The sequence below is a fragment of the Benincasa hispida genome, chromosome 4, assembly GCF_009727055.1.
Source record: "Benincasa hispida cultivar B227 chromosome 4, ASM972705v1, whole genome shotgun sequence".
Taxonomy (NCBI): domain Eukaryota; kingdom Viridiplantae; phylum Streptophyta; class Magnoliopsida; order Cucurbitales; family Cucurbitaceae; genus Benincasa; species Benincasa hispida.
The window spans coordinates 21,648,251-21,661,484 of NC_052352.1; the positions used below are offsets into that span (position 1 = coordinate 21,648,251).

General features: G+C 38.0%; 3 protein-coding genes across 8 annotated transcripts; all 3 read right to left on the reverse strand.

The window, feature by feature from the left end:
• Positions 1–223: 223 nt before the first annotated feature.
• On the reverse strand, positions 224–3,352 carry LOC120075727 (ultraviolet-B receptor UVR8). 3 transcript variants are annotated; one of them, XM_039029359.1, is made up of 5 exons: positions 2,980–3,352; positions 2,692–2,856; positions 2,104–2,139; positions 1,844–1,968; positions 224–1,748 (listed from the first exon to the last, which is right to left on the reverse strand). In XM_039029359.1, exons 1-5 carry the CDS (start codon positions 3,071–3,073, stop codon positions 453–455), a joined length of 1,716 nt encoding a protein of 571 aa, XP_038885287.1. In that variant the 5' UTR covers positions 3,074–3,352; the 3' UTR covers positions 224–452. The 3 variants fall into 3 exon arrangements, with proteins under 3 accessions (XP_038885287.1, XP_038885288.1, XP_038885289.1); XM_039029360.1 differs by having other exon boundaries at positions 2,961–3,352; XM_039029361.1 differs by lacking the exon at positions 2,980–3,352 and adding an exon at positions 2,344–2,451 and having other exon boundaries at positions 1,844–2,139; positions 2,692–2,808.
• Positions 3,353–4,063: 711 nt separating this feature from the next.
• On the reverse strand, positions 4,064–5,093 carry LOC120075728. Its single transcript, XM_039029363.1, has one exon. The coding sequence runs from the start codon at positions 4,888–4,890 to the stop codon at positions 4,126–4,128; it is 765 nt and encodes a 254-aa protein (XP_038885291.1). The 5' UTR covers positions 4,891–5,093; the 3' UTR covers positions 4,064–4,125.
• Positions 5,094–5,386: 293 nt separating this feature from the next.
• On the reverse strand, positions 5,387–12,723 carry LOC120075725 (casein kinase 1-like protein HD16). 4 transcript variants are annotated; one of them, XR_005481413.1, is made up of 18 exons: positions 12,061–12,723; positions 11,126–11,257; positions 10,971–11,044; positions 10,795–10,864; positions 10,506–10,561; positions 10,218–10,289; positions 9,680–9,774; positions 9,519–9,585; positions 9,300–9,429; positions 8,995–9,213; positions 8,744–8,874; positions 8,499–8,673; positions 8,270–8,360; positions 8,014–8,171; positions 7,692–7,880; positions 7,354–7,606; positions 6,359–6,745; positions 5,387–5,826 (listed from the first exon to the last, which is right to left on the reverse strand). XR_005481413.1 is itself a non-coding variant. In XM_039029358.1 (16 exons), exons 1-16 carry the CDS (start codon positions 12,424–12,426, stop codon positions 7,547–7,549), a joined length of 2,097 nt encoding a protein of 698 aa, XP_038885286.1. In that variant the 5' UTR covers positions 12,427–12,720; the 3' UTR covers positions 7,013–7,546. The 4 variants fall into 4 exon arrangements, 1 of the variants encoding a protein (XP_038885286.1); XR_005481412.1 differs by having other exon boundaries at positions 6,359–6,742; positions 8,744–8,886; positions 12,061–12,720; XR_005481411.1 differs by having other exon boundaries at positions 8,744–8,886; positions 12,061–12,720.
• Positions 12,724–13,234: the final 511 nt, after the last annotated feature.

Sequence of the window (13,234 nt, forward strand, 5' to 3'; positions counted from 1 at the left end):
ATAAATTGAATGTTCTGTAAATTTTGAGTTTTTGGTCCGCTCCCGTTTTCCACTCAAAGACTTTCAATGGTTCCTTCACTTCTTACCTCACAACGAATGGATGCCTTAACCACCAAGCTAGCTACGCACATAAACCACAACTTTCGAAACCCCAGGACTAATTAATCAACTCAAATAAGGAAGTCATTTAAGCTGAGCATATTCCTATTACTCCATAACCCGATATTAAAAATATCAACTATGGCTTTGGAAATCATATTGATGCACTTTTACAGAACTTAAACATCAGGCCCAAAAAGGGCAGGCTATTTAGAAGTTACATAACCTACAATCTGTTGTACAATATTACTGATAATCTTTGATGGCAAACTTGAAAAGCAGAATAACTTAAAAGATGTTCGACTTTTTGATACCTGATTAATGATAGCTTCAGTGCCTCTCAGATTACAGCACTAATTTGAGGACGTCGATGATTGAAGAAACTCCTTCACAAGCTCCTGAACCCTTTTCTTCATTATCTTGTCTTTGATACTTACCAGCATATTTTGATAGACCACCTCCAACCTCAAAAGATTTGGGCGATCTGTTGACTCTAACATGTTTTCCCATTCCTTAGCAATGTCGAAATAACCAGAATTTCGCAATGAGAGTGGGATATCTCCCTCTTGGAAAGGTTTTCCAAATATCGAGCCATGAAGAAAGCTTGCATACCGTTCCATGATGGATAACTTGTCTTGAAGAAGTTTTATCTCCTCCATTGCTATTAATAGCTTTTTATTTTCTTCGGTTACTTCCTCGGTTTTATTTTCTTCAACTTTTTCTTCCTCGCTTTTGGTTTCAGTTCCCTCTTGATTGAAATCCTCATCAAGTGGAGGCCACAAGACGATCGTGGGAGTAAAACAATCGACTGTCTTACCATTTCCCAGAACCCCGCTTCTTCCTCGTCCCCACGACCACAATTTATATCCATTATGTGCAACTATAACAGTATGAGCAGCCCCACAAGCAACTTGAACAGGATCCAAAAATTTTGGTGATGCAGACCCATTACAGAAGATGGATAGGGGAGATATAGCATCCCCGGTGTCCGTTCCAGTAAAACTAGCATCTGGACAAAGGCCAAGTCCCCTTTCCATTCCCCAAGACCACAGATCTCCATCTGATGAAACAACACTCGTATGAAATAGGCCACAATCAACTGAGATCAGAGATACAGATTGTGGCAATTCTTTTACAGGCTTAGGAAGCAATTCATTTTGGGTGGTTCCATGCCCAAGCTGTCCATTTTCCCCAAGACCAAATGTCCAACACACACTTTCTAAGTCATCACATGATCTCTTTCTGCGGGTAAGCAAAGCAGTATGGAATGCCCCGCACGCTACTTCGTACACTGCCCAAGGGGATGCCTCGTTAAACGTCTCGATAATTTGGGGGCGTGGCCTCCCATCTCCATCTCCCAGGCCTAATTGACCATGAGAATTATCTCCCCAGGAGTAGCAAACTAAGTCTCCACCTTTATTGTAGGTTTCCCCAACACTAACCAGGGCCACAATATGCGCATTTCCACAAGCAACCTTAACAACAGTATGGCCATGGAACTCCCACACCGGAGAGGGTGTGAAGCTGCTAACATAAGATAGGCCAACTTCATCCTCACTGTCTGGTTTTGGACAATTACCCCACATCCATAAAGCTCCAAGATCGTCAATTGCAAAAGAAATCAACCCCCCGGCTTTGATGTCACAAATCTGATATAAATGCAACGGAAAATCAAATAATAATAAGAACGAAGAAGCACGATTCAGATTCTATCCATCAAAACCCGGAGAGAACCCCAACAGACCTTTAGTGACTCCTTGCTCTTTGAGCCTGACTCTTCTGTCAAAGATTCAGGAGATTCCAACTCAAGGAACTGCTTCAGCAAGCAGGGGGTGGCGGAATTCCCTCCATCAAATCCAAGTTGGCCATCTTTACAATAGTCAAGGATGAAAAGAGGGCGTATACAGTAAGAGTTACAATGAATGCTAACTGATCGTGTAAGCATTCTTAATAATTTATTCATTGAATGCACAACCATCCATGTGAACACATTTCATAGGATACAAATGTTGTAACCCCAGCACCAAACTGACCCATCATCTGCAAATAAATCAAGGGTGAGCAATTTACAAACCAATAAAGTAGCACCACATAATTTTCAGTGTCCTGTCTTCATGGCTATAAATATATTAGTTTTAGTTTTACTTTGGTCATACTTGTAAGATTCATTCAGGTATATGCCATTAGTTTCTTGTATGGTACATTGAGCTATCACATACAGCACTCCACTCATAAAAGATCTACCTTAAATTTTTATCTCAGTTTCTTCTTAAAATAACGTTGCCCATTTTCTCGACCATTTGGAGAACGTTCTTACTTCTACAGCTTTATGAGGTAAAGTTTTTCCTCTCTCTGCCATTTGAAACAAATATCTCTAAGCCACTGAAATGAATGCGAATCAAACTTTTCCAGCTTCTTCGTCGAAGAACACAAAAGTTATCAGATATTGCAAGAGTATGAATCCACTAATAGCGCAAAGAATAAATGGTTGTTGTCTCCATTTACCCAAACAATTTCGTAACTGTTAATGCAAAGAAAGCTCTCTATAGAATTCAACATTTGATGTCCAAAAAGACATACAAGCACACTAACCAGCAAGAGCGAGGCTATGATAAGAACCAGCAGCAATTGCCACAGCTCTGAGATTCTTATCCTCCGAACCAAGCTTAAGTCGAACAGGGAAAAGCTCGTCCGCTTCCGCCCCAGTCCCAAGCCGCCCAAACATTCCTCTTCCCCATGAATACACACTCCCATCTCCTGAAATCCACACCAGAAAGCTCCGTCACCAGCTCCGATAGATTCTCCGTTAACCGAGAAACAACAGAAAATGCACAAATGCACAAATCAGAAAATCTCCCTACCTCCATCGTCAGCTCTTACCTGTGAGAACGAGAGTGTGAGCTTCACCGGCCGCAATAGCAACGACTTTTCCAGACAACTTAGCGGCAGAAGGTCGAGTTCCGGACTCCTCCATCGCCTTGGCAACGAAAGCAGCGTAACGGTGAGAATTCAGACTTTAGAATGCGAAACGGATCAAAGGAAGGCACCGAGGTGGGGCGTCTTTGCTGCTATCAGAAGCTGAGCTCGCGAAAGAAACGAAGATCGGATCGGTTGATTTGTCTATGAATTCACTTCTACAATTGCTTGATCCAGTTCATCAATGAACTCGAGAATGCCTGGATATCTATCTACAAAGAAGAAGCCTATCCCATACGTATTATACTATGCAATCATTTGGGAAAATATCACTTTTTTCACCTCAATTTTGAAACTCATACGAGTCCACGTCACATGAGTCTTATATTTAGGTTAAGTTTCAGATACGTTCATATCGTTTCATTTTATTCTTATTCTTACTTCTTGTACTGAAAATTTATTTTATTCCATTAACACATTTATTATGAATTCATGAGAATGATTTGAATTCTCAAACGATTTTAAATCCTATTTATATGTTAAAAAATTCTTGACACATATAATCAAATTACAAAGATTTTGTACAACTTGTTAAATTATTTATTTAATTGTCAAAATGATCTTAGTTCGACTAACATTTAATAAATTTAATTGCCAAAATAAACTTCACTCAGCTAACAATATTAAAGGTCGAATCTTTCACTCCTATTATACTCAAGGAAAATTATAGTTAATTTACAAGTTTGATTTAGAATTTAATCCCTAAAATTTTAAAATCTGCACAAAAAAAAAAAAAAAATCCTCTTTTTCTTTTTTTAAATTTTAACTTTTTAACCCAAATAAATGTCAATTCTAGGATAAAAACTAATTTTAATTTTAAACCCAAAAAAGGAAATTGAAATAATGTATGATCAACCTTTTTTTTTCTTTATTGGTACAACCTATATTCCTCTAAACTTCATATACATTTCCCTATCATTTCTTTTTAATAATTATTTAATAGTGCTACAACTAAACAGGACGCTTTAACTTAACATTAAGCTAGACGTTTTGAAATACTCGAGGATGATCTTACGCAATCATTTTATTTTGAGATCTTATGAAGTTCATTCAACTATAGAGATTGTCGTCAATTGCATCGTGTTCGTTGATATAGGCAGACAAATTCAAGTACTTTTGTTGGTCTTTCCTATCTTTCCACCGTGCCCTACAAACTACACAACTAACACTTCTCCTTCCCTTGCTTCGTTTCCACCTCGAGAAACAATCTTCATGAACAAGATTCCGACATGTCGAACAAGCAACAACCCGATCCTTCTTCTTCATATCATCCAAACAAACTGGACATGTAGTCCCATCTTCCATATCTACAACAGTTACAGAAGCTCTTTCTTTTACCTGAAAGAATTGTTGATGAAATACATCACGTAAACCAACTTCTGCAAGTGATTTTAACATTATGGGTGCAGCAAGCAAACGATTCAATTGGCAAGGTCGAAGTGTCCTTCGCCGAAGACATGTGTCATCAAGCGACAAACCCAGGGCTTGAAGATAGATAAATAGTATGTGTTTGCATGGGGTAATACGATCCGGGCAAGTGCACGAAGGGGTGGAGGATAGGGACACAATGTAAACATTGCCTGTGGCTCCCAACACAAAGAAATTAGAACCAGAGCGGTGAAGAAGACGGAGGTGATGGTGGAGAGCTCTAACAATCCTGTCGGCCACAGCTGGGGAGGGCTTGAACCGAGGAACGTGTTGCAGGGACGAAGTAGAGGCAACGGACTCCATTAGAATTTGGAAGGAAAAACAATGAAGATGGGGGTAAACAGTTCTTAGATATATCCACACACATATATATATACACACAAACATACATTTCAGGAAGGAAGATGGGTTAAGGAACGTGGCCACATGATTCTTTGTGTAGTTTGAGGGGATAGTTTTGGTAGGTAATGGAGAAGAGGCAAAGTGCAAGGGGGAGAATTCATAGGCTTAAATTGCTCGGTTTTGTAATGGTGGTAGGCCACAAGGCACGTCATGGCCCAAAATATAATTAATATATATATATAATATATATATAGTAATATATATTATTATATAAATCCTTTTTCTTTTCATTCAAGTCTACCCATTAAAGATCATGTTCCATGCAGTTCAGATCAGACCTGAAAACAGTTTATAATGATCAACGAAGTTCTATAATATAAACAATGTAAGGATCAAAACAGGAAACTTGGGGGGGGGGATCAAGATCTCTTACATATCAAGGCAAATGAATCTTAACGATCAAGATTGTATTCATATTCATTATATGTTTATGATCAGCCCAGATTTGAAATTTGAAAGATCTAAATTTTCAGAGGTATTCTTATCGGTTATCATATTCATTGTTGTATTCTTATCAGAAAATGCCATGATAGCGAACACCACAAACACGCAACTATTATTCACCTAGAATTTTCATCAAAGAAAAACCAAACCCCAGGATAAATGAAGAGAGTAAGGTGAGTTATAAGATGTTGAGTAATAAGGCGAGATGTTAATAATGTATAGCAGCTGTCAAAGAAACCAATAATCCAAAATGTCAGGAGCCCTTTACCCAGATGACAAACCAAGCAGGAAAATGAAGCAACAAACATCCCCAGCAAAACACGTTAATGTACCTTCATGCTTAAAATTTAAAATTGTGACGTCCATGGCATATGTGATCAGTCCACAGTTCAGTTTTTCTTGAATCCAGTATCGAGCTGGGAGGCTCCAGAGATTATGTATATAGAATATGAAGGTGCCAATTCAAAATTCAGACACCTGCAGTTAATAATGGAACCAGAATAAGTAACAAAGATTATTCAATTCTTTAACTCTGAGCAGTCTCTCTACAATCACAAAAATCGAGAAACGAATTGTCTCCATGTTCAGTTCAAGAAACCATTCTCTAATGACCTCAAATCTCATACAGCACATCATCCAATCACACAATTCATAAATCATACTATAGTAGTAAACGAAACGCAACAAATAACGAAGCTACTGCCAGTTCCAAGTGTAAAATCTCCTAAATGAAAAGTTCAAAAACTTTTCAGCCCATGGTACTTTTCTAGTTACGAATTTCCAAGGGGCAGTTGGGTAGTGGCAGAAAAAAAAACTCCTCTCTATCAAAAATCAATGCAGGGGCATGAGATACAAAATCCTAATTGAACATTCTTCCTTTTTCTTCATATATCCACTACTTATATTACATTTAAACGCATTCTCTTTCAATATTAACTTTGCTACCTCCAAAATTAATAACCACAGAGTCCATATAAACAAACATTAAAAATGGATAGTTTTCCCTTACCACACTACACCGATGAACTTGCTCTAAGAAAAATGTGACAGCAAGGTAGAATTGCTTGAAGAACTGCATGAAGCTGTTTGAGGCACTCGAAAACCAGATGGCAGCCATCTTCATTCTTGATAGATGATGGAGCCCCACAATTTTCCGATTCCAAAATCTAGGCCAAAGACATGAAAACAATGGTAATAGTGGACTGTCATTACCAAATGGACAAGATCTAAGTGGCCAACTATCTGATGGCTGAATCTGACATAATTTGCTGCAACCAACAAGTCCATTAGCAAAATGCCACATTCAGCCTCTGGTACAGCCAAGTGTAGGTGCAATTTGTGCCTTGACTATATCCAGCTATGGAATCTCTGGTATCGTGAGAAATCTTGTAATCTACTGCAGGGGGAAGGAAACTTTATAATCTTACATAGTGGCAGGTGCCAGGGAAGAAAAATTATAGACCATCTGGGTCCAAAATGGAAATGAGAATTTAAGGGTAAAAAATAAATAAATACATAGGTCATATCAACCTTGTAAATAGGAACTAATGTAATATTCTAAAACAAGAATGGGGGGAGCAAATATAACAGCAATTACAGTGTTTGACAATATCTGCTACCCTAGTACATATCCACAAAAATAAGGGGGTAGGCACAAGTCATAAAGTCGTCAGTTAACTAATGATTATATTGATAGAAAATCCACTAGAAGTGTCGCTTAAAAGTGTAAAATTGATATCTTCCAGGTTCAGACGTTTAGAATATCCTTAATTCCAAAAAGGTGAGAGATAAAGATCTAAGTACAAGCAAAATGGGTATGAATATCCAGAGCCCACTGATGCTTGATAACCATAACAGCATATTCCCCAGCACCCAGAAAAGATGACCTATGCTGTGCACATGCCTTCAACCAAGAACTAGTGCTCAAGACTATACAAAACCTTTAACAAATTGGTAAAAATACCCAAACCCCAGGGACATGAAAGATCTAAAATTAGCTCATACTTGAATAACATGAATGAAAGCCAGAGCACAGGTGTCAAAAATTGATGCAATACGTTGGCGATGTCACTGAACAGTTTGGTTACGTCAACTCCATTAACCCCAGTCAATTGTGTCTTAAAAATTCATATCCGCCCAAAGAAGAGCACCATCTGTTAAAAGTCCAGGCTCTAAGTGGCAACAACTTGGGGGTGTTTCATGAAACAGTTCGGCCGTAGCAAATAGATGCAATATAAAGATTCTTTGCCCATTTCTCCTATATAAACAACAGAAACCAAGCCTTTAAGAAATTTAACAATATAAAGCAAAGATATAAAGTAATGTACGTCTCCAAGGCTAACCTTGACATGTGTGCTAGGAAAGGCAGATGTACGGAGTGTTTCTTGAGTTTCATCAGCAGGCTTTCTCCTTGGCACACTCAAAACAAAAGCAGCCTGGTCCAAAGTTGCTGCAGTTGATGTGATTCGGTAACCACTATCCCACCTGCGATGAATGCCTTCACTGGGATACAGGAAATCTAGTTCCACAACCTGTGAAGTGGTCAAAAGTCAAAACTGATGGAAAAACCCCCCATGCAATAGCTTTTTTCTTTTTCTTTTTGGAAAGAATGTCATGCAATACCTTCCAATAGAACAAGTTTAGTAAAAACTATTAGTCTAATACCTGGTCAGAAAATCCCGCACCACGTGACATGACAATTGCCCATCTACTGCCGGCAGTGGCCATGGCAGTAACGTAAAACCCCTCCCTCCATTTCTTATTTATCCACTTGAAGGGAAATGAATCGCTGACTTTATAGGATTGCTGGAGATACTGAGTCCCTGCATTAAATTATATTGAAGTATCCGAAGCAACAAACACAGACACACAATAGGACAGCATGTTCTAGACATTTCAAATATGTTGTATTAAAACTGACCTTTCGACATTACCACCAATGAGCTCCCATTATTAGCTCCTGCTATTGCACTGATGTAATAGTTTTTTTCCCACTGTTCCATGATCCACTCCTAAATAAACAAACATGAACGTTATTGCCTATTTGACTAACGAGAGCCTAACTCTGTTGATAAGCAATAAAGTAGCATTCACAATCCATAGACCAAAATTGTGTGTGTGTGTTGGGGGGACGGGGGAGGGGGACCGACCTTGTGAAGAAAGAATGGTGAGAGTTCATAAACTTGAGCGGTAAATCCAGTTCCAGCATCCATAATAAGGGCCCAAAGGTTCGAACATGAAGCAACACAACTAATAAATAAACCATCTTCATTCCCCTTCTCAATATGCTGAGAGAGCCTCATATCAGCAACGTTATAGTGGTATCTACATCGGGACAAATTAGTCAATAACCTGTTGTTATAATTGAGCTTCATCTTTAGATTCGAGTGTGAACCTTTGTTTCATTGGTCTACGGGCATTATAAACGCTAATCCATTGAGTTGCAGGCATCCCCATTCGAACCTTCTTTTTTGGTTGTTCATCATCTTCATCCTCCATGGATAGCCTTCCTCTCTTATGCCCAACCTGAAATATAAGCTTCACATAACAAATGATGTTTTAGATGATAATCGAGTGCAAATTTCACAACCAAAAAGTGCAATAGGTAGCCAACAGATAAGTAAAAATCAAGGAAACAGGGAGTACTTTCTGTGCACCATCTGTGTTTATTGGACGGATATCTGGATTCGGACCGACAATACCATCAAAGAGGGAGATATATCTTGCGTAGTTTGGCTCTTCATCAAATTTCAAATTCACAACATACTCAACAAACTGTCTAAAAGGCTGAGGGCAAAAACAGCACAATGTCTCAGAGGAAGTAGCCATCTTCTTCTTGGACACAAGGAATCCTTTATTTTCTCCCTGGAGAAATATAATCAAGTTCAGAACAAATGTATCATATAGTTGCACTAAGAGTTAACATCCATCAGCCCTGAAAAAACATAAACCTGATATCCTTGCCAAGGCAGCCGACCGCGAAGAAGAAAAACAAGAGTGTAAGCAAGCGATTCCAAGTCATCTCTCCGACTAGCAGTTCTGCCAAGATGTGCATGCACACTAGCATACCGAACTGTTCCCCTGAATGTAGATGTAAGATGGAGTTGTTTAAGATCCTAAATGTTAACTATATGCATACAAATATCATAACATATATACAGCTTTCTTACCGGAAAACGTCTGGTCGTTGATCATACTCAACATGTTGACCAGTCGAACTATCTCGCCACTTCGTTGCTACATGGTGAACCAATAAAATGGTAAGCTGTGTTTCATAAGTAGTAAAAATAACCTTCCATGAGATGGAAACAGTAAATAAAAAATGAGATACCTAAACCAAGATCTACAAGAAACAACTTTTTCTCTTCTGGGGTTCCTGGAGGGCCGAGCAGAAAATTTTCAGGCTTCACATCACCATGCACGTACCTGTCAGAGACATTGACAGAGATATTCAAGAGCAGAAAATAATTACAAGAATACAACTAAATCATTCATAAGCCAGTGAGAGAGCCAAATATGTAAAAATAGTCCGGCTTAGCCCTAGTAGATGCAAGAATCATTCATCATAAGTGGCACGATGTTTTGTACAAAGATACCGAGATCTGACAGACGTAACATGTTCCTTTACAGCTACAGCATCCTATGACCCCATGTAACTCTACTCTCCCTCCAAATTACAAGGGAGGCCTAGCAGCAAAGTATCAGAAGCTTCTATGGATGTGAAATGAACTAAAAGAGGGAGGCCTAAAATGTTAATCCAAAAGTGATTACATTGAGTTTTTTCCCATTTGATTCCCATGCCAATCCAATCACACAATGTTGAACCAGAAAATAATCACTATAAGGAGAATACAGAAGAAAGGCCTCACCCTCTAGAATGCATCTTCTCTAATATGGAGATTGCCTCGATGGCAATACATGCTACCATTTCAATTGACATCCTGAGATTCAAAGAATAAAGTAGACATATTACGATGCAGTAAATCTGGAAGTATAAATTCCAACTAGTAGAAAAACTACAAATTGATTAAAAAACGAATGATGAGTTTTAAATTTAAACTTACGTGTGAGCATTGTTATTCCAGACTAAATTCCAACTAGTAGAAAAACTACAAATTGATTAAAAAACGAATGATGAGTTTTTAATTTAAACTTACGTGTGAGCATTGTTATTCCAGACATCCCAGAGGCTAGGTCCAAGCATGTCCATCACCTACGTCCAAAGTATAGTTATTCGCAACATAATAAAAATAATAAATTAACAAGGTAAATCTCTGGCCAATCTCAGTGTACAAAGGGTCTAATTTCCATTCAAAGGTTGATGGTATAATTTCCTACCTTGCCGTTGTTGAACTCAAAATAATAATAATAATAATGTAAATCCCCGATGCACTTTAGGCTTTAACAGTCTTAAAATGTAAATAACTTAAAGGAACTAAAACTTACCATGACATAATAGTCACCTTGCCGACCCTTGTAATGAACTCGTGGCACACCATGGCTACCACCTAGTGCACTGAAAACCAAGAGAGGTGATTAGAACAGGTATACATATATGTAATAATAATATAAGAACCTTTTGACATTAAAATGCAATATACAATAACTGAGAAGAGGATTACTTGTAAACCTGCCACTCGTAAGGAGGTCCATAGTTGCACCCTTTACTACTTCTATGCTCAAATTTTAAGGCTACCTGAAATTTAGACAGAGCATTTGAAATGTTAGTAACATGAAACAAATAGTTCCGTAAACATTACAGATAGGGATACCATACCTCCACAGCTCCAGGGCCAGATCTTTCATTCAAACTCATAGGACCCATCCGTCTACCCACATACACCTGACCAAAACCCCCTTTACCCAGTTTTCTTTCTACTTTATATAATGGAGAGCCACCAACCTGAACCTGTAAAATGAAGGGAAAAAGTCCATGAAGTGATACTCCCAGATATAATAATATCTTTCTATAACTGTCCCAAAAAACTAAAATAATACTGATAATAAAGTGTTATTTCAATAGGCATCATGTCACTTCCATATCATTGCAGGAAAACAAATTTAAATGAAGACAATCGTGTGCTAAATACAGTATAAAAAGATTCATCAATAAGATGGAGACAAATAAGAGCTAATAAAGTGAATAAAATTACAAGAAATAATTCTCTCAAGGATAAAGAAAGAAATGCTGAAAGATATGGTAATGAATAAAATCACAAAAGAAAAGATAAAGGTAGAGCAACAATAATTTCCAAACAAAGTATTTGCCGTTCACAGTCGGATCCTAGGAGCTCCACAAATTTGAGGTAAAAACCAGAACGGTATCTAAAATCAGAAACAAGTATAGAGAAACTACTGAAATCAAACGGAATAGCAAATTCCCATTTCTTTATTAGCAACGATTGTTTTAACTCCAAATATATGAAACCCTCTCAGAAGTCAGAGCAAAATTATTCTCCAATCTCAAACAAAACCATTTCTAAAAGTTGCATCAGCTCATAAGTAACAAGACCAGCCGAAAAAACTTGGGGTTGCCCATTAATAACCCAAGAAATCCAAGAAATCAGCATGTGAAAACAGGGACATAGATTCAAAGCCCCAACTTTCCTTCACTAATTCTTCCCCGTCTTTCCTCCACCATCAACACAAACTCGTCGATTCAAGAAACGTCAGAAAACAAACACAAATCCAAGAATGAAAAAGCTTCTTCACCTTCTCCGGAAGAGGAGTAGCCGTGCCTTCATCTTCAGCTACAGGAGCCTTATCGCCGTTCCGTCCACCGCTATCGAACTCGTCCATAGCTAATACTCTAACACCAACCTGCAGTAGGTCTTTATCCTTCCCAACTTCGTCTTTATTCTCACACAGTAGCCTCGTTTCAAGACCGATTCCAGGGTTCACAATATCCCTGTCACCATCGGCATCGATCGCGTCTTTCCCCTTCTTCCCACCACTGCGTTTAGCGGGTTGCCCTCGGTGGCGTGTTGTTACAGTTAACTTAATGGGTGTCTGGTGTGCAATCGGTACTGGGTCTTCAGATACCCGGCTCCTACCTGGTTTGCGACGGAGCTCAGGCATGGTACAGATGGTGGTCCATGAAGGGCGAAAGACTTCGCCGGAGAAGAAGAATCAGGAAGCATTTAGGGTCATCGGAACCCCAAATTTCAAATTGAGAGGAGAAAATGTGGGAAAATCACTAGGGCACAGCGATAGGGAAGGGGGAGATCTATGGAACGATAAACAAAGAAGAAGAGAGAAGGGTGAGTTGATTTTGAAGTACAGAGGAGCAGGAAGAAGAGCAAAACGATGGAAATAGAGAGATATGGAGAGCTTAGCCTTTGTTTATGCAAAGCATACTCTACTCCTCCTTTTCTTCTTCTTTTTTTCTCTTTAATTTCTTTTTTTATCAAATTACAATTTTATTTCCAAAATTTTCAAAATTATGCAAATTCGACCTCTAATGGTCTGTTTCACCGAGAGATGTCCACACACAGGGCGAGGTTAGATATGCTATTCTCCATCTCAATCTTTGCTCTCTATTTAATTTAAATCAAAATTTTTATTAAATATTTAACTTCATCACTAAATTATTTATTATTATTAGTTTTATATAACAATTTAAATTTAAAGATAAATTGCTCAAATTTTGTCTTAAAAAAACTAATTAATTTTTAATAGAAATAAATAAATATAAATCAAATTATTCACATATATAATTTAAACATATTCATTATTTTTCTCAATAAATAATAGAATTTAAATATAATATTTATATAATAATAATAATAACATAACATTAGATAATTATACTAAATAAATATGTAAAAGTTAATCGGGGTGGACGGGGCTGAGGCCGGGGATGGGAATTGCATTCTCCGTCCCCGTT

Excerpts from the sequence above, each read along its gene's own strand:
- LOC120075727 (XM_039029359.1), bottom strand. The coding sequence starts at position 3,073 with ATGGAGGAGTCCGGAACTCGACCTTCTGCCGCTAAGTTGTCTGGAAAA. Across the intron at positions 2,857-2,979 it reads TCACACTCTCGTTCTCACAG|GAGATGGGAGTGTGTATTCA; the intron begins GTAAGAGCTGAC and ends TGTGGATTTCAG. Across the intron at positions 1,749-1,843 it reads AGAGCAAGGAGTCACTAAAG|ATTTGTGACATCAAAGCCGG; the intron begins GTCTGTTGGGGT and ends CATTTATATCAG.
- LOC120075728 (XM_039029363.1), bottom strand. The coding sequence starts at position 4,890 with ATGTTTGTGTGTATATATATATGTGTGTGGATATATCTAAGAACTGTT.
- LOC120075725 (XM_039029358.1), bottom strand. The coding sequence starts at position 12,426 with ATGCCTGAGCTCCGTCGCAAACCAGGTAGGAGCCGGGTATCTGAAGAC. Across the intron at positions 8,674-8,743 it reads CGTAGACCAATGAAACAAAG|ATACCACTATAACGTTGCTG; the intron begins GTTCACACTCGA and ends GTCCCGATGTAG. Across the intron at positions 7,881-8,013 it reads GTGCGGGATTTTCTGACCAG|GTTGTGGAACTAGATTTCCT; the intron begins GTATTAGACTAA and ends ACCACTTCACAG.